At 37.0% G+C, this 27,428-nt stretch overlaps 1 protein-coding gene and 1 pseudogene across 4 annotated transcripts in view; both read right to left on the reverse strand.

The window, feature by feature from the left end:
- Positions 1-27,428, reverse strand: part of ZDHHC15 (zDHHC palmitoyltransferase 15) — a 180,421-nt gene that overhangs the window by 83,032 nt on the left and 69,961 nt on the right. For all 3 annotated transcript variants that reach the window (XM_081125835.1, XM_081125836.1, XM_081125837.1), the window contains exon 3: positions 14,903-14,997. In XM_081125835.1, coding sequence (XP_080981961.1) covers positions 14,903-14,997 — 95 coding nt within the window. The remainder of the gene's footprint in view (positions 1-14,902; positions 14,998-27,428) is intronic.
- Positions 12,702-13,007, reverse strand: LOC308551354 (10 kDa heat shock protein, mitochondrial pseudogene; annotated as a pseudogene). The gene has a single exon. The product of its transcript is annotated as a 10 kDa heat shock protein, mitochondrial pseudogene (transcript).

A 27,428-nucleotide genomic window follows, 5' to 3' on the forward strand; every position in this document is an offset into this window, starting at 1 on the left:
CACATATCTCCATGTCTTTAAGTTTGTTTTCTGGAGATTTTTTATTTTCACTCTGAACTGCCTCATTACCTTGGTTATTCATGATATCTGATGGATTCCTTCTCTGTCTAGGCATCTATGTATGAGTGGCATTTCTCTAGTAAATTGATAGCAAGAAGTCTTTCTATTGTTTTCTAGTAGATGGCACTGAAGATTTTTTAGCTTTCTTGCAATTCTCTGGCTTTTCAGATCACCTCAGGGTGGTGGAAAATAACCTGCATTCCCTGGGAAGGAGGGAGCCTCCCCTTTGATCCAGTCACTTTGGTCTCCCAGTAGACCAAATCCACAGGGGAACACAATGGGCAATGGGGCTACAAATACATGAAATCCCAGTACTGCCCCCTGAAGCCATAAGCTGCTGGCAGTGCAGCCTCAATGTGTGTGTGTGGGGGGTGAGTTGGAGGAACATGGTCCTCTTGTTGCTTTGCCCTCCCAGCAATGGTAACTAGTGAACCTCCCCAGCATCCCCCCTGTACCTCCACCCAATTATGAGATTAGTCACAGAGTGCACACTTCACTCAGGGAAAAAGTGTTTTTTTAGTGCCAGTTCTTGGATTTGCAGATGTGCTCTGCAACCCAACAGAAGGGTGTTAAGGTAAGGCTGCCAGTCTTTGTGGCTCTCTTTCTCTGTCTGGAATGCTAATTGCTAGACAGCCATGGCCATACCCCTGTGCTTCATCCCTGCCCTGGTCACTAGGCTCAGCCACACTGCTCACTCTTGCAAAAATGCTCACTAAATCTCTTTGCTCCTTTGGCTGTAGGTAGTGATGCTATTATAATAACCTGCTTATTATTTAACAGCAAAGGAGGAAAGGGAAGACTGGATATAGGCATACTATTTATACAACTTTGCCAAAAAGCCGCATTTAACACTATCCAAGTGTGTTCCCCCCTCATCAATGGGGGAAGGGACTAGAAAAAGGCAGTTTAGACACATGCCCAGCAAAGGTCTTAGTCACATGGGAAGCTGCCCATCAATCACACCTGAAAGTGGGTCAGTGGCCAGAATGGCTGTAGCCACTGCTAGCTCACAAAACCTAAATATTTAAACTTCCAAACAAAGGAAGTGCTTTCTCTCTCTCTCTGGCATGCTGGGTTCCTGGCTCTCCTGTGGCAGGGGGATGTACTTCCCTGTGCTCACACGGCACACAGCTATGTTCAGCTCCACACATGGACTAATAGAATTTAATTAACTTGGATACTGAACCACACCTGGCTGCAACATGGAACAAAAACTCTGGACACTGGTCTTATTTCTGGTTCTGCTGGAACCTCAGCCGCATCTTTTCCAGGACTGGCTTCAGGGGACTTTGGAACCCAAGAAATGTAACTCCATGACAATAAAACCTTCTTCCACATCCCATCCTCCTGTGCAAATCTTAGAAAATTCATTTTCTGAAGATGTACCAAAAACCTCACTCACACGAGTGACAAGGGAGTTTAATTAACCAGTAACAGTAGTACCATTTGCAAACTGACTCCTCCCCTCTTTGGGCTGAGCCCTACAGTGAGCTCCGGGCTGCAGGGCTGTGTCTGTGGCTCCTTTTAGCTCTTCTTTCTTCTTGCCTCCCTGATTTGCTTACACTTCCCCCCTTGCAGATATTTCAATGTGCAGATCTCTCAGAAGTGTCCATGCCCTGAGCAAGAATCCTTTGTTGAATTATTGATATTCAAATTGTCAAAACTTCAAGGGAAGGTACCAAGGTAATCACTCACACCACCACTCTTCTGACCTCACTACCTCTAATTGCTTTCAGCAATATATTTTTTTTAGTTTTCAGTGTGTAAGGTTTTTACCTCCTTCATTAATGCCTAAGTATTTTATTCTTTTCCATATTATTTTAAATATATTTGTTTTTTCAATTTTTCTGATTTTTCATTGTTAGTGTATAGAAATGCATCAGATTGTTGTGTGTTGATGTATTGATTTTGCATCTTGCTATTTTACTGATTTCATTTATTGGTTCTAACATTTTATTTTATTTTTTTTGGTAGAATCTTTAGGTTTGTCTTTACATAGGATCATCTTATCTGTAAACAGAGATCATTTTATATCTTCCCACCTAATTTGGATGCCTTTTATTTTCTTGTTTACTAGAAGTAGTGTTTCTCTCTTTTCTATTTGCTTTTTTGGAAAGAATTTGAGAAAAATTTGTCTTAATTCTTCTTTAAATGTTTGTTTTAATTTACCTATGAAACTATCTAATCCTGGCCTTTTCTTTTTTGATAGCTTTTAAATTAATATTAACTCTTTACTTATACTCAGGCATTTCATTTCTTCTTGATTTAGTTGTAGTAGTTTGTGTGTTTCTAGGAATTTGCACATATCTATATCATCTTATTTGTTGACACACAATTCTTCATACTATTTTCTTATAATTTTTTCTCTCTCTATGTAAAGCCTGTAGTAATGCTCCACTTTATTTTCTAATATTAATAATTTGTGTCTTCTCTTTTTCTCTTTTGTTTACTTAGTCAACCTAAAGGTTTGTCAATTTCATTGATCTTTTCAAAATCCCACTTTTGGTTTTACTGATTATCTTTATTGTTTTCTATTCCTTATTTAGTTTATCTCTGCTCTAATCTTTATTATTTACTCTGTTAACTTTGGGGTTAGATTGATCTTTATTTTTTAATTCTTTAAGGTGTAAACAATATTGAATTAATACATTACTCCTTTTATAATATAGATGTTTATAGGTTGTTTGCATATATTTATGACTATGGTTAGTGGTACAACGAACATAAGAATGTAGATATTTCTTTGACATACAGATTTTATTTTCTTTAGATATATACCCAGAAGTGGGATTGCTGGATAATATAATTCTACTGTTAATTTTTTGAAGAACATTAATTCTTCTTTCCATAGTGGCAGCATCAATTTACAGGCCTACCAACAATGCACAAGGATTCGCTTTCCACATTCTCACTAACACTCCTTATATTTTGACTTTTTGATAATAACCATTCTGACAGTTGTGAGGTGATAATCTGTGACTTGATTTGCATTTCTCTGATGATTTCAATTTTTTTGAGGTTTAGCACCCTTTCATATACCTGTTGGCTATTTGTATGTCTTCTTTAAAAAAATGTCTATTCAGGTTCTTTGACCATTTTTAAGTGGGGTTATTTGTTTTGTGTGTGTGTGTGTGTATTGTTTTGCTATTGAGTTGTATGAGTTCCATATATTTTTTGGAAAATAAGCCCTTATCAGATACAAGGTTTGCAAATATTTTCTCCTATTCCATAGGTTGCATTATCATTGTGTTGATTATTTCCACTGCTCTGCAGATACTTTTTAGTTAGATGTAGTTTCACTTGTTTATTTTTGTTTTGGAAGCACGTAGTTCTGTTGTAAAATAAAAATAAAAAATATGTCAAGACTAATGTCAATGTCAAGGAATTTTCCTTTGATTTCTTCTAGGAATTTCATGATTTGATATTTTATGTTTAACTCATTCACCCATTTTAAATTATATATTTTTTTCTTAGTCACTTTGTAGCTTTTTAACCTTTATTTCATTTTTTTTTCCTTAAAAGTTGGGTGGGTATAGAGAGGCCGATGTCTACACATTTCTACCTGGAAGCTTTTTATTTTTGTTCTTTTAATATATTTTTATTGATTTCAGAGAGAGGAACGAGAGGGAGAGATAGAAACATTAATGATGAGAGTCACTGATTGGCTGCCTCTTGCACGCTTCCTACTGGGGATTGAGCCTGCAACCTAGGCATGTGCCCTGGCTGGGAAGTGAACTGTGGAACTCCTGATCCAATGGTTGACACTCAACCACTGAGCCACACCAGCTGGGCCATTTTTATTTTTTTTGTTTATTTTTATTGTTGAAACTATTACAGATGTCCACATTTTTCCCCATTTGCTCACCTCCACCCAGGCCCACACTTCCCTCTAGCCACCACTACACTCTTTTCTGTGCCCATGGGTTATGCATATATTTTCTTTGGATAATCCCTTCGCCGTTTTTCATCCACTTGCCTTCCACAAGTTATTTTTTAATGGTGTAAGATAAAGGTCGAATTTCATTCTTTTGCATATGGATATTTAGTGTTTCCATTAACATTTGCTAAAAAGATTATCATTTTCCCATTGTGTATTCTTGGTAAATTGTTGAAGATTAGCTGACTATATATGCATGAGTTTATTTCTAGGCTCTTGATTCTGTTCCAATGACCTATGTGCTTGTTTTATGTCAGTACTGTACTGTTTTGATTATGATAACCTTAAAATATAATTTGAAATCAGGAAGTGTGATGCCTTTAGCTTTGTTTTCTTGCCCAAGATTGCTTTATTTTGGATCTTTTGTGGTTCCATATGATTTTCACAATTCTTTTTCCTATTTCTGGAAAGAACGCCATTTAAATCTTGATAGAAATCGCATTGAATCTATAGGTGGCTTTTTTGTTATGGACATTTTAACAATATTAATTCTTCCAATCCAGGAACGCAAAATACACTTTCATTTATTTATGTCTTCTTTATTTTTTATCATTATTTTATAGGTTTCCTTCTACAGATTTTTCACCTCTTTGGTTAAATTTATTCTGAAGTATTTAATTCTTTTCAATGTTATTTTAAATGATCCTTAATTTATTTCATAACTTATTCTTAGGGTATAGAAATGCAACTGATTTTTTTTGCAAGTTTACTGAATTCACTTATTAGTTTTAAAAGTTTGTTTTGGTTTTTTTTTTGTAGTCTTTAGGGTGTTCTATATATAAGATGTCATTGTAAACAGAAAATTTTATTTCTTCCTTTCCCATTTGTGTGCCTTTTTAATGTATGCCTTTCATTTCATTCTGTTGCCTATAGCTCTAAGAGTTCCATAACTATACTGATGAGAAAGGGAGCATCTTTGTTTTGTTCCTGATTTTAGAGAAAAAGACTTCAGATTTTTATGGTTGTGTATGATGTTCGCTATGGGATTCTCAAATAAGGTCTTTATTATTTTCAGATACATTACTTCTATGCTTAATTTGTTGAGAATTTTTATCATGAAAGGGTGTTATAATTTGTCAAGTTCTTTTTCTGCAGCTATTGAAATGGTCATATAATTTTTATCGTACATTTTGTAAATATGGTGTATTTTTAATTTACATATTGAACCACACTTGCATCCCAGGATTTATAACTCCCACTTGGCCTTGATGAATGATCGTATTGAATTCGGTTTGCTAGTATTTTGTTAAGCATTATTCATTGATGTTCATCAGAAATATTGGCGTATAATTTTCTTTTCTTGTAGTGTCATTATCTGGCTTTGGTATTATGGTAATGCTGTCCTTGTAAAATGAGTTATGAAGTACACTATCCTTTTCAATTTTTCTGAAAAATGTGAGAAGCATTACTGTTAATGCTTCTTCAATCGTTTGGTAGAATATACCAGTGAAGCCATCTGGCCATGAAATTTTCTTTGTTCAGAGATTTTTAAATTATTTTTTAAATTAAATTTAGTGTGGTGCCATTGGTCAATTAGATTATATAGGTTTTAAGTACACATTTCTATGATATATGATCTGTATATTGCATTGTGTACCCACCACCAAAATTCAAATCATCTTCTGTTACCATATATTTGACCTCCTTTCCATTTAATACTTGACCAGCCCCTTTCCTCTAGTAACCACCATACTGTTGTCTGTGTCTTTGAGTTTTTATTGGTTCAATATTCTTATTTGTATTTGTCCTGCTCAGATATTTCTATTTTTTCATATTTCTGTTTTGGTAGGCTGTGTGTTTCTAGAAATATCCATATCTTCTAGATTATGCAATTTATTAATTATTTATAGTAGTCTCATATGATTCTTGGAAATGTCTCTTTAATTTCTGACTTTACCTATTTGAGTCTTCTCTCTTTTACTCTTAGTTACTCTAGCTAAAGGTTTGTCAATTTTATATTTTCAAAAACCAATTCTTAATTTCTTTAAGATTTTCTATCTCTTTCCTGGTCTTTATTTCACTTAGTTCTGATCTGATATATGTTTTTCCTTCCTTCTGTTAATTTTATTTAGTTTCTTATATTACTAGTTCTTTGAAAAAAACTTAGATTCGTTATTTGAGATAATTCTGGTTTTTTCATTGTAGACATTTGTTGTTATAAAATTCCCTAATAGAGCTGCTTTTGCTGCATCACAGGTTTTGGAATGTTATCATTTTAATTTTTGTCAATATATTATTTTTATTTCTGTCTTAGTTCCTTCCTGACCCATAGCTTATTCAGAGGTTGTGTTAATTTACATATATGCTTCAATTTTCCAGTTTTTTCCCCTGTTATTGGTATTTACTTTCATAGACTTATAATTTAAAAATATCTTTAATATGGTTTTAATTTTCTTAAATTTTAAGACAATTTTTGATCTAACATGATTTATCCTGGAGAATGTTCTGTGTGTATATTCTGAGAAGTACATGTATTTTGCTGCTATTTTGTAGAAAACATTCTGTATATATCTGTAGGGTTCATTTGGTTTATTGGTAGTACATAAATTTGCATTTCTTTAAGGATTTTCTTTTTTTAACTTTCTTTTTATTGTTGACATTATTATAGATGTCCCCATTTCCACCCTTAAACTGCCTTGACTTAGCCCCCTTCCCACTTCCCTCTGGCCATCACATACTGTTGTCTGTATTAATGGGTTACGAATATATGTACTTTCGCTAATCCCTTCATTTTCTTTCATCCAGTCCCTTTCCTTTTTCCCATCTGACAGCTATCAGTCTGTTCCATATACCCATGACTCTGTTTCCATTTTGTTCATGAGCTTATTTTGTCCATTACGTTCCACATATAAAAGTGAGATCATATGGTATTTGTTTTTCTCTAGTGGGCTCATTTCACTTAGTATATAATCTCCAGGTCCATCCATGCTGTCACAAAAGGTTAGATTTCCTTCTTTTTTATGGCCATGTACTATTCCATTGTGTAAATGTACCACAACTTTAAACCCACTCAACTACTGATGAGAATTTGGGTAGTTTCCAGATCTTGGATATTGTAAATAATGCTGCTGTGAATATAGTGTTGCATATATTCTTTTGAACTTGTGTTTCTGTATTCTTAGGATATATCCCAGAAGTGGGATCCCTGGGTCAAAATGCAGTTCCATTTTTAATTTTTTGAGGACACTCCATACTGTTTTCCACAGTAGTTGCACCAATTGACATTCCCACCAACAGTTACAGGTTTATCGCCATTTATTTTTTAACTCTGTTCCTCTAGGTTTTTTCTTCTTCTTCCTCTTCTACTTCTTAAAGCAGTCCTTTTAACATTTCTTGTAATACTGGTTTGGTGGTAACAAACTTCTTTAGCTCGTTCTTGTTTGTCAACCTTTTTATTTCTCCTTCAATTTTCAATGATAGCTTTGCTGGGTAAAGTAGTGGTTGTAGGTTCTTGCTTTTCATCACTTTAAATATTTCATGCCAGTCCCTTCTGGCCTGAAATATTTCTGTTGAGAAATGAGCTGACAGTTTTATTTGAGCTCCTTTGTAGGTAACTGCCTTTCTCTTGCTGCTTTTAATATTTCTCTTTGTCTTTAACCTTGGCCATTTTAATTATGAAGTGTGTTGGTGTGGGCCTCTTTGAATTTATCTTGTTTGGGACCCTCTGCACTTCTTGGACTTGTGTGTCTTTTTCCTTTACCAGGTTAGAAAAATTTTTGCTCATATTTCTTCAAATATGTTCTCAATCACTTGCTCCCCTTCCTTTCCTCTTGGTGCCCCTATGATGCAAATGTTGATATGCTTCGTGTAGTCCCAAAGGTCCCTTAAATTATCCTCATTCTTTTAATCCTTATTTTCTTTTTGATAATCTGATTGGGTGTTTTTTGTCAACCTTGACTTCCATCTTGCTGACTCTATCTGTTGCTTCATCCAATCAACCTACTTTTTATTCCTTTCAGTGTATTCTTGATGTCAAATATGGTATTCTTCATTTCCATTAGGTCCTTTTTTCATGGTTTCTATGTACTTTTTCATGCTGTTGTAGTTCTTACTAAACTCTTTGAGTACCCTTATAAACATTACTTTGATTCTATATCTGATAAATTGCTTTATATTCATTTCATTTAGCTCTTCTTCTGGAGAATTCTCTTGTTCTTTCATTTGGGGCCTGTTTCTTTGTCTCCTCATTTTGGCTGACTCTTTGTGTTTGTTTCTGTATATTAAGTAAATATGCTATGACTCTTAGGATTCTTGGGGTGGCCTTATGTAATAGGTGATCTGTGGGACCCAGTAGTGCAGTTTCTTTGTTCTCCTAAGCTGGGTACTCTAAGAATGTTCCTTGTGTGGGTTATGGGGGCCTTCCTGTTGTAATTTAATTTTGATTGCAGTTAGCTCATGCATGTGTGGGATCAGCCCTCAGGCTGGCTGACTGTGAGGCTCAACCCTGACCACAGCATGTTATCTGCTGTGCAGGTGTTGACCAAAAAAGAAGAGAGGGGAAAAAAAGAAAAAGAGAGAAAAGTAAAAGAGAAGAAGAAAAATATATTTTAAAAAAGTAAAGAAAAAATGAAAAAAGAAAGAAAAGAAACTGGGGAAAAAAAAAAAAGCAGAGTTTGCCTCAGCATGGTTTAGTGCCTGCTGCAGTCTCTCTTTGGATGGTGTTTGTGAAGTTTATTGGATCTTTCTCTAATGTTCCTTGAAGTTGGCAACTTGGTTTATTTGTTTTGGGCCTCTTTAGAATGACTCTGGTGCAGGCCAATATTGGACATTGTCTGTGCCATTCCTCAGCTACATGTTTGAAGTTACAGGCAAATCCATAATTTGTGGCTGCTTCTGCTGTGCTTGGGAGCACATGGGTAACACCAAGCTTTGCTCCAAGGTAGGCTTTTACTATCACCAAATGCATGGGCTGGTCATTGAAAGTCCCAAGGCACCCTGAAATCCATTTCTGTCAGCTTAAGCCTGCAGGCTGTCTGTTAGGCTCAGTCACGGAAAAATCTTCTGGCAGATTTTGTAAATGGGGCTTGTTGAACTCTCGTGAAATGGAGGTGCTGTTCAGACTTTAAGGAATGTAATTGGTATGGTCCCTGCTCCAGAGCCACACGGCTGAGTCTCTCTGGATTTTGCCTTGACTTCAGCAGGGCTGAGCCCCTAGTAGTCAGCTGGGTGAGGCCTCCAGAGCCCAGAGGTTGGGTCTGCCTGAAGCTGGAAGCATGGGAAGCTAGTTCTGTTGGATCTCTCATGAGGTGAAGGCACCAGTCAGGTTCAAGGAAATGTAAGGGGTGTGGCTCTGTCCCAAAGCCAGTCACTGATTCCCCCTGTGTTTTCCCTGACTTCTATACCCTGGCCAATGCAGCTAACTCTTCAGCAGTTCCTAAGAATTGCAGGGTGGGGCAAGAGTAAGTCCAGAGGATGGAGTAATTGCTTTCTCCCAAGCTGATATCACTCAGAGGGGAGTGTCCCACACAAGAAAGATAGCAACAGCAGTATGGCAGAAGGACTCAGTACAGGGGTGCTGGCACCTGTATTCCAGACTATTCCCCACAGCCTCAAACCCCAAACTCTCCTCAGGCAACTTTAGTCCATTCCACCCTCCTTGGAGCCCAGATTGAGTGGTGAGAGGCTGGGAACAAAATTTCGTACATTGGCCCTTTAAGAATGCGCCTGTGTCTCCAGTGGATTTTATCTCTCCTTGGCAGACATAAATCCCACTGCTTTTCATAGCCAGATGTTATATGGGCACCCCTTCCTGGCTCTGGTGCTTTGGACTGGAAAGTCTGCACTGGAGTTTAGGCCCCACACTTCTTAGGATGAAGCCCCCACAGCTGAGATATCCCTCTGGAACCTCAGCCACCACCTGCTGGAGTGGGGCCAGCCCTTTTCACATCACCAACCTTCTTACCAGCCTCAATGTGGCTTCTGTAAATCTTTGCTTATAAGGATCCTCTTCAGCTAGTCTTCTATTGGTTATTCAGAGTGATTGTTTTTAATTTAGTTTTATTTCCAATTTGATAATTTGAGGAAATGATTGCAGCTCCCACCTACTTCACTGCCCTCTTGAAAGTCACTCTTGATTGATTTTATATCTGAGTATTCTATCCATTGATAAAAGTCAGATATTGCTGTTCTCTGCTATTATTGTATTACTGTCTATTTCTCTTTTCAGTACTGTTGATAATTTTTATATACCTAAATTATCCAATATTTGGTGCATATATACTGTATATCTTCTTGATGAATTCACCCCTTTATCTTTATATAATGACCTTCTGTAACAGTTTTTTACTTAAACTGTATTTTGTGTGGTGTAAGCATAGCTACCTTTTTTCTCTTTTCGTTTCCATTTTCACGGAATATCTTTCTTCATTCCTTTACATTCAGCTAATGTGCATCTAAACCTGAAGTGATTGTTTTGTTTTATAGGCAGCATGTTTTTTTGTTTTGGTTTGGTTTTTTGGGGTTTTTTTAAATCCAACCAGCCACTCTATGTCTTTTGATTAGATAATTTAAATCTATTCACATTTAAAGTAATCATTGTGCCCAGCCGGGCATGGCTCAGTGGTTGAGCAACAACCTAGGATCCAGGAGATCACGATTCGATTCCTGGTCAGGGTACATGCCCAGGTTGTGGGCTTGATCCTCAGTTGGCAGCCGATCAATGATGACTCTCTCATCATTGATGTTTCTATCTTTCTCTATCCCTCTCCCTTCCTCTCTCTGAAATCAATAAAGATACATTAAAAAAAAATAAAATAAAGTAATCATTGGTAAGTAAACATGTACTCTACTATTTTGTTAATTGTGTTTTGGCTGTTTTATAGTTCCTATGTTCCTTTCCTCCATCTTGCTGATTTCCATTGTTGTTTGATTATTTTCTGCAGTGGTATGCTTTTCTTTCTTTCTCTTTATCTTTTGTGTATCTGCTATAAGGTTTCTTATTGTGGTTACCATGGAGCTTACAAAAAAATCTTATATTTAAAACATTCCATTTGAAGCTTGTAAAATTTAACTTCAATTGGATGCAGAAGCACTGCCTTATTTCCTCCCAAACATTTAAAATTTTTGATTTCACAATTTATATCTTTATATAGTGTGTCTATTAATAAGTTATTTTAGCTAAGGTTATTTTTAATATTTAGCCTTTTTAACCTTTATACTAGAGTTTAAAATGATTTACACACTACCTTATAGTATTGGAGTATTTTAAGTTGGTCTATATACTATCCACTACCAGTGAGATTTTAACATTTATATGTTTTCATGTTACTAATTAGCATCTTTTGATTTCAGCTTGAAGAAATCCTTTCAACATTTCTTGTAAGGCAGTTTACCCGGTTAGAAACTCCATAATGTTTTGGTTTTTGGTTTGTTTGTTTTTTGGTTGCAAAGTCTGTCTTTTATTTCTGAAATACGGCTTTACCGGGCAAAGCAACTTTTGTTGGTATTTTTTTCTACCAGCATTTTTCAAATATCTTCTCATTCTGTTGTGGCTTGCAAGGTGTTTGCTGAGAAATCCACTGATAGCCTTATTGTGGTTCCCTTGTAAGTGAACAGCCTTTTTTCTCTTCTTGCTTTCAAAATTCTCTTATTGCCTTTGATTTTTGAAAGTTTGATTATAATGTGTTCTCATGAAGTCTTGTTTTGTTTGAAACTGTTTAAGGACTTTAGAATGTTATATACCTGAATATCCATGTCTTTCCTCAAATTTGGGAAATTTTCAGCCATTATTGCTTTAAATAAACTTCATGTTCATCCTTCTCTTCTCCTTTTATTTCCATAATGCATATATTTTTTTGCCTGATGATGTCCCACAGTTTCCATGAGTTATTTCACTCTTTCATTCTTTCTTTTTGTTTCCCTAACTGGGTAATTTCAAATGACCTCTCTGAGTTTGAAAATTCTTTCTTCCTCTTGATCTAGTGTGGTATTGATGTTTTCTATATAGTTCTTCATTTCACTCATTGTACTCTCTAGCTCCAGAAATTCTGTTTGGTAATTTTTATGATTTTTTTGTATACCTTCATTTTTTGTTCATGTATTGTTTTCCTAATTTTGTTGTTTTCTATCTGTGTTGTTTTGTAGTTTTCTGAGCTTCTTTAAAACAATTATTTGTAGGTTGTTGTTTTTTCCTGAAGATCTCCATTTATTTGCAGTTGGTTACTAAAATATTGTGTTCCTCAGGTGGTGTCATTTTACCTTGAGTTTTTGTGTTTCTTGAAGCATTGTATTGATGTGTTGACATTTTATGAAGCACTCACCTCTTCCTGATTTTAAGGACTGGTTTCAGTGGGAAAAATACCTTCACCTGTGGGTGGATACAAAGGTGCCAGCTGGATGGGATGAGGCAGTTTCAGCTCCAGGGAAGGTACAGTGTCATAGTCTCTGTGAAGCTCTTTCAGTTGTCATCAGCATCAGCAAAGGCTGAAGGTGTCCTCAGTGACCAAGACTGCATGTGTCTGAAGCAGCAGTGAGGTCTGTCAGGGTCTTCAGTGGTGAAGGCTGCTATGGTCTTCCTGATCTCTCTCTTTTTAAAAAAATTTTATATCAGTACAATGAAACTAAATTTTAAGAGACACTGAATCTCATTAGTTTGAATATTATTAGTTTCTTATAAGAGACAAAGAAATTATTTACATGATGAAAGATTTCAGAACTTCAATGGACTGGGCAGTTTCATGTGATGCCATTTCAATAGTGATTCATTTTATTCTACATACTTTCCAAGAATATCACCATATCTAAATAAGAAATACTCCTTGTCATCTAGAACTGCTCTGATGCCTCCATATTCTACAAAAAGAAATGTTATCTCTAAATGTCACGCCAACTGGTTGAATCTCTCCACCCTTTCCTTTGGAAGGCAATTCAACAGCTACTACTGTTGCTTGCAATACTTTTCTTTGAGATTTTTCTGGAAACATAATGTCTCCTTTGGTTACAGTTTTTCCAGCACTTCTTTCAACTAATAGTTAAAGAGGGGAAGAAACTTTTTAAATATCTGTCTTGCCATGATGCCTGCCTCCGCAGTTTGCACTCTGCTCTTATGTTGCAAAGGTTTATCTCCCATAGTGGAAATCATGGCTGAGAGAATCCTTTGAGCCACTTACAGTGGCTGTGTCAGTGGAGTTTAATGCATGGGTGACCATAGAGTAGCCACAGAGTGAGACTGGAATGGAGGCATGCATGAAGCTACTGGAGTGGCTCTTGGTCTGGGGCAGTGGTACTAGTGCCTGGGGTACAGGAACCCACACTGCAGTGTTGATAATAGTATGTGAGGTGAAAATGCTTGGGAAACAGCCACAAAACCTGGGTCCAGAACACAGGCTCACAGAGCTACAGAGGCTCTGGGGTCTAAGGCATGGGCTCCATTGAGTTAGATGAATGCACTTGCAGAGTAGTAATGACACTAAGATCCAGAGAGCAGGTATATGTGGTACATAAATGAGTATGTGAGTCTGCTATGGTGGTGCTTTGGCTATCTCAAGTTTGGGTACTTGTGGAGAAGCTTTGGTCATGAGTTCAAGAGGACAGGTGAATCCACTGCAGCAGTGTTTCAGTTTCTATATTGCAAACACTTGCAAAGTAGCCACAGATTCAGAGACCAGAGCACAGGTATGTATGAAGTGATAGTGTTTCTGGAATCTGTGGCATGGGATATTCTGTGGTGTCAGTGGCTCTGGTGTCTGAGGTACTGGTATATAGAGTGGCCATGGAGACAGGGATTGGAGCATGGATGGGCATGGGTGGAATGGTTGTGGAACTGGGGTCTTATAGCAGGTGCATATAGAGCAGGCATGGCTCTGGGGTCTAGGGCAAGCACAAGCTTGTTGGTGGCAGCCTTAATTAGACTCTTTAACCCTCCCATGGCTATTTTCATTCATGCATAGCTGTCGGGTTTTCTTTTGAGGGGGGGGGAAGCTGGTATCTTCCACTCTGCCATCTTTCTGACATCACTCAATAAGACATTTTTTTCTTTGTGTCTTGTAAGTTTTTGGCTTAAAACCTATTTCATGTTACATTAGTATAGCTACCTTTGTTGCTCTCTTTTAGTTACTAATTGGAATAACATTTTACATCCTTTCACTTTTCATTTATTTACCTCTTTGGTATTAAATGACTCATTTCTAGACAGCATAAAGATAAGTAATGCTTATCCATTATGCAAATATCTACCTTTTAATTGGATAGCTTAATTCATTTGTATTTCAAATAATTACTTATAAAAAGGACTTGTACAATTTGGCTGTTTATTTTTTATAAGCTTATACCTTTTATGTTCATCAATTCTCACATTATACCTTTTATGTTCATCAATTCTCACATTACTGCCTTCCTTTGTGCTTAATTAGTTTTTCTTGTGCACCAATTTGATTCCATTGTTTTTGATTTAATGTTTCTACTTTGGAATTGAATTTATTTTACAGTAGTCACATATTATTATAAGTGCCTAATAAGATTATAAATTATTTTCTAAAGATTATCAAATATTGCAGGAAACACTTTGATTCAAAGGAGCACAAGTTGAAAATGATCAGTTTAACAATTGTAACTTTTTCTTAACAATTGTCTTCCAGAGCCTTACTGGGTTCTAAAATAATAGTTTCATAGAATAAAACTAAATGAGTTTTCAGAAGCCAAATTGGTTTTTGTTTCTCTAATTATATCACCAGTGCAGGCAGTGGTTTCTTAGTTTTAAATATATTCACAGTTGGTGATTTCACAAACTCCTTCAATAGGCAGTACTACTTTAATTTATCTTTATCACTAAGAATTCTTTTTTAAAATTGCCCCAAATCTCCATTTTGTAGCAAAAGGCTTTTTGCTTCTCTTTTACCCCCATCTTGCCTTATTGGCATTTCTACTTTCCTCTGTTTTTAGCCTTTATGATGTAATCAGTTTACTTACCTTCTGGTTTGGCTGTTGAGGGAGTGTAAAAATAGACTTCCAGTAAGTCCAGGTAAAGAACACAAAGATGGCATGGTAGAATACGAGGTAGATAACTGAAATTTAAGAAAAAAGAAAAAATGTTTATACTATCCTTTCCCCATTTCTAAGAGTTCAAAAACACATAAAGCTCAAAATAAAATTTCTATTTTGTTTTCCTATTAATACATATTTTTTTAGTATTACTATGAAATTTCAATTATTTTTCCCATGCAGTGACAGAAACAATTTATAATGCCAAATTTTGAACCAGAAAGTTTCTGGAGTTACATGTTTGAAAAGTTGCCATGGGATTCTGAGAATAAAGAGAAAATGTCCTTTATGACAATATGGAGAAAGATGGGTGATGAAAAATGATAATGTTTTCACAGCATTATAGATTTTACAATGTACTTTCATAATATCTTATTTAATTTTTTAATAAATTTCTGAGATTGGTAACAAAATAGGAATAGTTGATTAACTATAAGGGTAGTTGATTACACAAATTCACACAGCTACTATATAATGTAACCAGGTTTAAAAAGAGTATTTCTGACTCTAAATCACAAAGTTCATTTTAATATTCCAAAGAATACACACTATTGAAATATGAGTTGTACCTTTAAGACAATTGTAAAAGTGGTTCCTTACTGCTTTTCTTTGTATATCCTTTGCCCCCTAGATAGCTCTCCTGATATAGGAAATTTCAGTATTTTCCACTGAGTTCATTATAAGACTAAAGGTTAGTTTACGGCTTTATTTTGAGTACTTCCATGGTAAGGTCTTATTACTTCCTTTCTATAAACTTTTTAAAATTTAGTTTAGAGAGAGAGGAAGGGGGAAAGAGACAGACAGACAGACAGATAGAAATCAATGTGAGGGAGAAAATCAATCAGTTGTCTCACATACACCCTGACCCGGGATCAAACCTACAACCTGGGTATGTGCCCTGACAGGGAAATGAACCTGCAACCTTTTAGTGTACCAGTCAACACTCTAAGCAACAGAGCCACACCAGCCAGGGATAATCACTTCCTTTTTTAAAAAAAATTTACATTTATTGGAGTGACATTGGTTAATAAAATTATATGCTTAAAGTGTACAATTCTATGATGCATTTTCTGTATATTTCACTGTGTGTTTTCTTGACTTTGAGTGGTGAAAAGAAGGTCCTATTACTTCAACTTATCAGAAAGACTCCAGGAAATGATGTTACAAACATGTTAATAGGGCTGAGACTTTCATACATTAATGGCTGAAGTTTTTTTTTCAAAAAGCTGTACTCTCTTGGTCCAGTGCCCAAGCCATATAGTATAAGATTTCTTTTTATGTGGTTGATTTGTGTAATTAGAAAATCTCATTTTTTAAATTTAAGCAACATAAAGTAAAAATCCACCATACACATAAATCTAACTTTCCACCTCCCCTTCCTAAGGCATAATACTTGTTGGTTTGGTGTTTGATGTGTATCATTCTAAATCTTCTTATTTTCATATGGTTTTATAAATATATATGAACATTATACACGTGGGATTTTTAATATATTTAAATTTTTCCACTATATTTCTTTGAAAAACAATATAAACACAAAGTTCAAAATTTGAAGGTATATAATTGTATACAGTGAAAAGTCTCTCTTCTATCTCTGTCCCTCTGCAATACCGTTTCCTTTCCTGAAAACAAGACATGTCATACTGTCATGAGTTTATTGTGTATCACTTCAAATTTTATATATAAAAAGCACCCAAAAAGCGTGTTTTTTTAACATAAATAGCAGATTCTTTACATATTGTTTTTCACCTTCTTTTTTATTTACTCTAAGTTGGAGATCATTTATTTATTTATTTATTTATTTGGGGGTTTTTTTGGTTTATTTTTGTTTAAAATATTACAGATGTTCCTTTTTCTCCCCAATGACCCATTCCACCTCGTCCCATCCCCCTCTCCAGTCCCTCTCCCCACCATTGTCCATGTCTTTGGCTTGTGCATATATGCACATAAATTCTTTGGTTAATCTCTCCCCCTCTATCCACCCACCGTTCTCCATCCCTCTGACATTCATCAGTCTGGAGATCATTCATTTAATATAACTTAGAGAGAGTGAGCTTCTTCATTCTCATTTTTAAAAGTTGTATGGGAGTCCAAGATAGCAGCAGAGTAGGTAGAAGTTACATTCACCACCTCCCAGGACAAAACTGGAATTACAACTGAAATACAGAACAATCAGTCTGAATAACCAACTGAAGACTAGCTGAACAGAAGTCTTATAACCAAGGATTTACAGAAGAAGCCACATCAAGACTGGTAGAAAGAGCAGAGATGGGGAAAAGGCTGGCACCATTTCCATAGGCAACAGCTGAGATCCTGGAAGGATATCTCAGCTGCAAAGTTTCCCCCTGAAGAATGTTGAGTGTTAACCCCACACGAGGCTCCTTAGTCCAGAGCACCAGAGCCAAGAAGAGATGACCACATAACATCTAGCTGTAAAAATTAGTGGGGATTCTGTCTGTCCAGGAAAGACAGGACTCTGCTAGAGACACAGGTACCCTCTTAAAGGGAAAATGCACAAAATCTCATTTGCAACCACTCCCCCTGGACTATGGCAGAGTGGACAAGAGTTTTGTGAGGAGAGACTGAGGTTTGTGGCTCTGAGGAGAGAGCTGAAGGGATAGCCTCCAGAATCTTTGTGGTGAGTCCCTCTCCCACACTGCAGATGCCATCTTTCTTGGGTGGAGAACTCTCTTCCGTATGGGATCAACCTGGGAGAATGAAATACCTTTACCCTCTTGATTCCCCGTCACCCCATCCTGTAGAACTCACACCCTGCTGAGGAGTCAGCTGCCTGAGCAGGGGTGTAGAGATCTGAGCAGACCTAGGGGGTATCAGTGACTGGGTTTTTTTGTCTCTGGGGTTGGAGTTATTCCTTCTTTTTTCTCATATGCTTGACAGGCACTCCTTCTCATGAGAGATCTGTTAACCCCACCTTCCCAAGTCCTGGCAGCCCGGCCTTGCTAAGATATAACTGATGGAAGACACTCAAGCAGACAGTGTGTCTTTCTAAAGGGGGGGGAGGAGGGCATTTTGTCCTTGCAGATCCAATGGGTGCAGAACCTTTCTTTCACATAGCCAAATATTGGTCTCTTTGGGCCTGATAAAATATGCTGGAAAACCCTGATGATTTCCTGAGACCCTGCTCCATCATAAAAGTCTGCAGCTAGATTTGGTATACCTTAGGACATTTGCTGAGGAGCTTCGGACCCAACACTATCACCAAGATTTAGCCTGTATCACTCTGGTGAACATCCCTTGCAACTACCTGGTAACTCACTGAGAACCTTCTTCCTGCAGTTTGAGTACTGCCGGAGGATCTTTCAATGACTGAAACTAACAGGCAGCTGGCAGACGAAGACAGACAGAGGTTAATCTCAGGGTACCTAAGGCTTTTTGCTGACCTGCCCTGGAATCAATGCTGGTGGAAGTTGGCCTTCTTGCACAGCTTGATCGTTTCCATGCACAGCCAGGACCAGTAGGGGCAGCCTGAAATAATGGTTCATTTCATAGCTCCAAACAAGTTGCTGAGGGCCAATCACAGGCATCATCTGATACTGACCTATACCAGAGTCCCTCCCAAGATTAGAGACATAGCAGATATACCTAATACATAGAAACAAACATAAGAGGCAGCCAAAATGGGGATACAAAGAAACATGTCTGAAATGAAAGAACAAGAGAAATCTCAAAAAAAATAGCTAAATGAAATGTAAGCAGGCAATTTACAAGATACAGAGTTAAAAATGGTTATAGGGATGCTCAACACACTTAGCGAGAACTGCAAATAACTTAGTGAGAACTACAACAGCATAAAAAGGACATAGAAACGATACAATAGAACCAGTCAGAAATAAAGAATACAATATCTGAAATGAAGAATACCCTGAAAAAAATAAACAATAAGTTGGATGAAGCAGAGAATCAAATTACTTAATTGAAAGACAATGTAGCAGAAAACACCCAATTGGACACCAAAAAGATGATAGTTTAAGGTATCATTGGAACCACAGGAAGCAATATCTGCATCATAGGCATACCAGCAGCAGAAGAGAGACAACAAGATATTTAGAACATATTTGAATAAATAATGACTGAAAACTTCCATAACCTGGTGAAGGAAAAAGACACACAAGTCCAGGAAGTGCAGGGAGACCCAAACAAAATGACCCCAAAGAGGCCCACACCAAGAAGCATCATATTTAAAATGGGAAATGCTAAGACAAACAGATCATCTTAAAAGCAACAGGAGAAAAAGAGTTACCTACAAGTGCTCCTGGCTCTGCCATCATGACCCAGTACCCTAGACTGCGCTGATCTGCCACCATGACTGGGCACACAAGACCTGGTGCACTGTACCCCGCTGTCATGATCTGGAGACTCAAGACACCTGGCCTTGCCACTGAAATCCAGTGTTCTTGCCTTGCCACCAACCTCCTCACTGGGTCGGGGCAGAACTCAGGGTTGAAAACTGCAGTGTTTGTCCCAGAGGGAGCCATCGCCTCCCTTGCCCCAGGGCACTGCTAGAACTAAGGGCCAGATGGAAACTGAAAAAGATGCAGATCTATGGAAACTTTTAGCAGAAAATAAGACATGGACTGGACAGTGGGGACAAGGGAGGAACTTCAGTTCTGCCAAACTGGAGTGCAGGGAGATACCTTTTCCCCCACCTGCAGATCGACTACTTCTGCCCTATCTTGCAACAAACTGAGGCAAGGGTGAACAGTGTTGGCCTGGAAATCTGTGCACCTAAAGCTGGGACTGGAACCATGGGGGACTTTAACATTGGGCCTGATTAGATGGAGCCTGGGTAGGGGTCACCCCTAACAGGGGCAAGTGGCACTGAAAGCTTGTAGTGCCAAGGTCTGCTGATTTTTAATTTTCTTTTTTATTAATATTTTTAAGACCTTCTTGCTTGCAGTGGCAGTGAGGGGGTGCAAGCAACCAGGCAGAGCTGAGACATTGGTAAGAGAGGAAGTGTCTGCTCCTGCCTCCTACAAGGTAAGGACACCACTCCCAATGTGAGTCTGTTCAAACCATTCTGACCAAGAGCAGATACCCTGCAGAGCCCAGTTCCATGGAGGCAGGGAGAACAGCTCAGAACAAGGACATTCAAGGTGTGAAACCCTAGGCAGACCCAGCATCTGGGCAACAAGGGTACTGCCCGTCAGTCTACTTGGGGCTCTGCCCTGCCACACTTCAGACAGGTTGCCCAGGACCAGGCAGGAACAGCGACTCACCTTGGCTGGCAACAGCAAGAGGCCCAGGATTGACACACCAAGTGGCCAAAATCAACATCAGTGCAAAATCAAGTGAACACCACAAATAGCAGATCCAAAGTTCATTTCTCTTCCTTATTTGATTCCATATTCTCCTTTTTGGTTCTCTTCCTGCTTCTAATTATTTTGGTCTCTAGCCAATTAGTACTGTTTGATTACTTTTCTTTTTCTGTTTGAGTCTCTCTTGTTGTTTAGTTTAGTTTTGATGTGTTTTTCCTGTTGTTATCTGTCTTGTCTTGTTTTGTTCTGTCTGCACCTGTATAACAGCTGGCACAACGTAGTATAGGGGTTGAGCCTTGCAGTCAGCAAGCCTGAGGGAAGAGCCCATCATCAAAAGGGGCATCAGTAATCAAGGCCCAATTACAACAGAAGAAACAAAATAATCCACACAAGGGACATTCATTGAACATCCAGCTCAGGAGATCAAAGAGGCTCTACCACTAGGTCCCACAAGACAGCTTCTACATAAGGACACCCTACAAAGACTGGGAGACATAGCAATTCTGACACATAGAAACAAACACAAAGAGACAGGTAAAATGGGGAGACAAAGAAACAATCCCAAAATGAAAGAAAAAGAGGAATTGCCAGAAAAGGACCTAAATGAAATGGAAGAAAGCAATTTATCAGATATAGAGTTCAAAGTAATGGTTATAAAGATGCTCACACATCTTAGAAAGAAATATAAGCAACTTAATGAGCACTACAAGAAACTTAGTGGAAACTACATCAGCATGAGAAAAGATATAGAAACCATGAATAAGAAATAATCAGAAATTGAGAATGAGCTTGGCTGGTGTGGCTCAGTGATTGAGCTTCTTACTATGTACCAAGAGGATGCTGGTTTGATTCCAGGTCAGGGCATATGCCCAGGTTGTGGGCCCTATCCCCAATAGGGGGCATACAGGAGGCAACCAGTCAATGTTCTCTCATTGATGTTTCTAATTTTCTCTCCCTCTTCCTTCCTCTCTCTGAAAAAAATTAATAGAAATATATTAAATGCCCTGGTCAGTTTGGTTCATTGATTAGAGAGTCTTCCCATGGACCAGGATTGCAGGTTTGATTCCTGGTCAAGGCATGTACATCGGTTGCAGGTTTGATCCCTGGCCCTGGTTGGGCCTCATGCAGGAGGTAATCAATTGATGTGTCTCTCTCACATCGATGTTTTCTTCTCCCTTCCTTCCACTCTCTCTGAAAATCAATGGAAAAAATACCCTCAGGTAAGGATTTTTTTTAAAAAAATTTAAAAATTCAAGAGAATGACATAGCTGATGTAAATAATACCCGAGAAGGAATCAACAGTAGATTAGAAGAAACTGATGACCAAACCAGCTAATTAGAAGACAAGATAAAAAAAATCAGAGCAGCAATTAGAAAAAAAGAATTAAAAAGCAGGAGGATAGTTAAAAACTTTGGGAAAACATGAGAAGTAACAACATCTGCATAATAGGAGTAATGGAGGAGAAGAATCTGAGCAAGAAATAGAGAACTTATCTGAAGAAATAATGAAAGAAAAATTCCCTAGCTTAATGAAAGAAAATGTCACACAAGTTCAGGAAACACAGAGTCCCGATCAGGATGAACCCCAAAAGACCCAAACCTGAACAAATCATTATTAAAATGGCAAACGTTGAAGACAAATAATTTTAAAGACTGGAAGAGACAGACAGAAAGTTACCTACAAGGCAGCTCCCATTAAACTGTCTGTCAGCTGATTTCTCAATAAAAACACTTCAGGTTAGAAGGGAGTAGCATGAAGTATACAAAGCAATGAAAAGCAGGGGACTGAATCCAAGACTATTCCATCCAGCAAGGCTATCATTTAAAACTGAAAGTGAAATAAAGAGCTTCCCAGAGGGAAAAAAAAGGCTAAAGGAGTATCTTATCATCAAACCAGCATTGCAAGAAATGCTAAAGGGACTACTTTAAGAAGAAAAAAATGAGAGAAAAACAAAAGTATTAAAAAAAAATGGCAACAAACAAATACCTATCCATCAATGACAGTAAATAAAAAGACAACTCACTGAATGGGAGAATGTATTTGCCAATGATACAACTGATAATGGGTTAATATTCAAAATTTATAAGAATCTTTTACAAGTAAGAACAACAACAACAAAACCCCACAAACAATCCAAATAAAAAACTGTCAAAGAATTTAAATAGACATTTCTCCAAAAAGGACATACAGATGGCATATAGACATGTGAAAAGATGCTCAATGTCACTAATCATCAGAGAAATGCAAATAAAAACCACAGTATGATATCACCTCAATCCTGTCAGAATGGCTATCAATAAATCAACAAACAACAAGTGTTGACAAGGATGTGGAGAAAAGGGAACCCCCGTGCAATGTTGGTAGAATGAAGATTGGTGCAGCCACAGTGGAAAGCAGTATGGAGTTACCTCAAAAAAATTAAAAATGAACTACTTATGACCCAGTGATTCCACTTATGGGAATATATGTGAAGAAACACAAAACTAATTTGAAATAATATATGTACCTCTATATTTATTGCTGCATTAATTACAATATCCAAGATTTGGAAGTAGATTAGAGGATAAAAAAGCTGTGGTATATTTACACAATGGTACATTTACAAATACTACTTGCCATACAAAAGAAGGAAATTTTACCTTCTGTGACGGCCTGGATGGTCCTGGAGATTATTAATAAGTGAAATAAGCCAGTCATAGAAAGACAAATATATGATTTCACTTATATGTAGAATCTAATGAACTAAACAAACAAACAAAGTAGAAACAGACTCATAGATACAGAGAAGACACTGAGAGCTGTTCAGAAGGGAGGGGGATGTGGGTGTTAGATGAAAAAAGGTGAAAGGATTAAAGAAAATGAAAGCATTCATGGACACAGCAAACAGTATGGTGATTACCAGAGGGAATGGAGATGAGTGGAGGTAGAAGAGGTTACTGAAGGAAACTCGACATTGGGTTGTGAATACATAGTGCAATATACAAATGATGGCTTATAGAATTGTGCACTGGAAACCTATATAATTTATTTATTATTTATTTTATTTCATTTTATTTTATTTTTATTGTTGAGAATATTACAGAAGCCCCCATTTCCACCACTTTGAGCAACCAGGTTGAGGGTGGCAAAGAGGGGGAAACTTATATAATTTTATTAACCCCAATAAATTCAATTAAAACATTTATAAAGTTTCATTGGATTCCATTGAATGAATATGATATAATTTATTTAACCAGACTGTCTCTGATGGAAACTTAGTTTTTTGCCCTTCTCTTACTAATACAAATAATGCTGTAATGAATAATTTTGTATATGCGTCATTGGCACATGTACTAAAAAGATCTATATCATCAATTCCTTTAAGTGATACTGCGTGGCCCAAACCTAGGCCTTTTGGTAGGTATTGCCAAATTGCTATTTAAACTTTACATTCTCATCACCAATGAATGAGAGTGACCCTTCCTCCATAACTTAGCCCTTGTAATGTATTATTGGAAATTTTTATCTTAAGCAAGACTTTTAAATTGTTTGTCTTATCTTTACTATGTTTTTGTTTCTTTGATTTTATGAAGTTTATACAGGGAAGATTTCATGTTAACTAACCCCTGTTTCTTCACTATGGAATGGGATTATGAAACTTTTGAACTAAGAAACTAATAAACTAAGAAAAAATAATTTCATGTTTACCCTCTCATTGGGCACTTCAAAAGTAATAAGCTTCAGAGATTTGGATCACCTAAATGCTAAAAACAAAACTGTTACACTTGGTGGTATTTTAAGGCCATTTATTTTTTGTTCCAATGATTGGGATGGGAAGTGTGTGGGACTTTAACTTGTTTCATGCCATACTACAAATTAACAACTGGTTTAATCATGAAACTGGAAAAAGCTGGCTCCTCTTCCTGTATTCTAAGGTTTCATAGAAGCTATGAGTACTTTTCTTTTTTAAAAAATCTTTATTGATGTCAGAGAGAGGAAGGGAGAGGGAGAGAGAGAAACATCAACGACGAGAGAGTTAATACTTTTCTATAGGTGGGTGGAAATGAGGAATCATGAGATTAAATGATCAAGGAAAAGTCATTTAGTACATTGGTAGAATACAGGCTATACTACGGATTTAATAAAAACCTTAGAGTTGGGTGAAAACATAGAGATCATTTTGTTCAGCTTCCTAACTTTACAGACAAGTAACTGAGGCCCACAAAGGGTAAGTGACATGATCGGGGTTACCCAGCAAATTTACAGAAGTGATGTATGTAACCAGAATGCCAGTTTCCTCACTCCCAGTCCAGAGCTCTTTCTCTCAAAGCAGTGCTTCTCAAATTTTAGTGTGAATTTAAACCAACTCAGGGGTTATTAGAATGCAAATTCCAAAGCTCTACACCAGGGATTCCAAATCAGTAGTTTGAGATAGGGTCCAATAATCTAGCAACTCCCCCAGGTGATTCCAAGACACATGAACCGTGAGAAACAGGGCTTTAGAGGTAATTTGGTTGTTTAGCTTACTATACCAAGGAGGAAGCTCCTCTTCAACGTTCCTGTCAGGCAATTTGCCACATCTCTGTCATATTTCATTCTGCAGTATTACTGAATTATGGATAGTTCCCATGATTCTCAATTTGATGTTTTTCCCTATATATGGTGTTCCTAAGCCACGATCCCAAATGTGTGGAAGTCCATTTCTTTTCTTCCTTAAAACACTAGCAACATATTTATTTATAATTGATTTTGTACCTAGAGTAATCACTCTTATAAATTACAAGGACATCAAGTCTTTCTTTTTAAGTGTGATGCTCTAGTGAGGTTTCAGCTCAGCAGAGAAATCAGTTTGTGAATTGTATCCCTGAACTGCCACTACTCAATGACATTGAAATGAAATGGAGAAACATCTTCTTTTAAGCAAAGAGGCACAGTAGAGCCTTTTGCTTATTTGTTAGTGATCACTGTCATGGGGCTCTGAAGCTGCTGGGGCTGTAATTACTGTATGCAAGCCAAAAGCTTTCAAGTGTTTGTTTTTTTCTTTCCACATGTGCAAAGGTTTTCAGGAGCAGGAATAAGCTCTAAGGAACATGATCAACTGCCAAAGAAAAAAACACCTAAGAATGTAGTTGTTCTGAATTTGGTCACTGTGTTGCAATGTGACCCAATTATGGAAATAGCTTATGACAGTAGAATGACTAATTGAGCATTTCTCCTGAAACAAAAGATTTATAAACTCCTTGATAAAAAAAAATTATGGAATCTTAAACTACATCTTGAAAGTAGCATAAAGTTGTTATTAGAAACATCTTTGGCTAGCAGGTTGCCTTTTCTAGGTGTTGCTCCCAGGGACTAATGGGAAGTGAGTGACTCTGTGTGTGTGTGTGTGTGTGTGTGTGCATATGCACATGCATACACATTATTGTGTGAATAAAAATAGATGCAACAGATAGACTTCTCTGTCTATAGTAAGATGAGCACAAAAATGGGGGAAAGCAAAAAATAATGAAGCTTTATATATTCAGACACATGAATGCTATGGCTGTTACTGTAGCAATTATATAACATACCTCATTCCTTAAAAGCTACTGTTGGAAACTGTTTAATTTTAAAAGGCACCATTTTCTGTAATATCTTTTATATTGGTTGATGACCAAAAACATTGGAGTTGGTGGAGAGGTCATGAGGAGAGGGGTATAATTTTCAATTGCATACTAAAATTAAAATAGAAACAGCAGTTGTAGTTTTAGCAATTGAAAGAGTCCCCACTCAAATCCAATTTTGCTCAAGATAAAATCCACAGATTATATTCCCAGATTATGATCAGGGGGAAATTTGGCAGCCAGAAGTCACTTCTTCCTTTGAATAGGACACCTAGTAATGAGGTGTTGAAACTAATTGAGTTCACTGCCTTACTTTACTTTCACTGTCTAAAAGCTCTAACAAAAAGCTGTACCATTTTTCTCAGTTATTAGAAGGAACATTTGGAGAGAGTGGGTTTAGAGGCCCATTGCCTATAATTAAAGAGGTAATAATAGTTCATAAAAGTACAATAATTGCTCAAGAGTTGTTTCCATGATTTAAGTATCACTTAGGAGAATATCAGATTTTCTCAAAGGTTGTTTCCATGGTTTAGTCAGCTACACCCTAGAAGTTTCTCTGTTGGTGGGATCAAATTCTAGTGACAACATATGGCATCATGTTTTTAAAGAGCATGCATGGTTTTCCTTATTGATATCAACTTCAAAAGTTAGGGTTGTCTAGCATGGATGGACATAGAAGGTATTATGCTAAAAGAAATAAGTCAGACAGGGAAAGACAAATACCATATGATTTCACTTATATGTAGAATCTAAAGAATATAAATGAATAAAACAGAAACAGACATAGATACAGAGAATAGACAGGTTGTTGCCAAAGGGGAGCAGCTTGGGAGACTGGGTGAAAAGAGTGAAGAGATTAAGAAGTACAAAGTGATAGTTATGAATAGTCACGAGGATGTAAAGCACAGCATAAGAAATATAGTCAATAACATTGTAATAACTATGTATTGTTCCAGGTGAGTACTTGAAATATGGAAAAGACCACTTTGTAAATACATGATTGTGTAACCACTATGTTATACACCTGAAACTAAAGCAAATAATATTGAATGTAAACTGTAACTGCAAAAAAAAAAAAAAAAAAAAATGCAACCATGAAGCTGCTAGGTCTAGAGATGTGAATGTAAATATTTAATAAATACTGCAAGGTCATATTATAAATATTATAGCAAGTTACACTTTCATCAGCAATGTATTGGTTTGCCAATTTTTCCATCGTTGTCAGTGTTGGATATTAATCACTTTTTTAAAAAAGTTAGGGTTTTCTGCCCTGGCTGGTGTGGCTCAGTTGGTTGAGTGTCAGGCCATGCACTTAAAGGTTGCTGGTTCAATTCCCAGTCAGGGCACAAGCCCAGGTTGCAGGCTGGATCCCCAGTCAGGGTGTATGTGATCGATGTTTCTCTCTCACATCTATGTTTCTCTCTCTTTCTCTCTTCCCTCTCTCTCCCTTCCTCTCTCTATAAAGAAATAAATCAATAAAAACATATTTTTTAAAAAGTAAGGGTTTTCTACCAAGTACCTAATTTCTCCTAATTATCCATTAGGCACCTACCACTCATCAATTTTTATAAAGCTTTTATAAAACTAGCCATGTC

This window comes from Miniopterus schreibersii, assembly GCF_964146895.1.
Source record: "Miniopterus schreibersii genome assembly, chromosome: X".
Taxonomy (NCBI): Eukaryota; Metazoa; Chordata; class Mammalia; order Chiroptera; family Miniopteridae; genus Miniopterus; species Miniopterus schreibersii.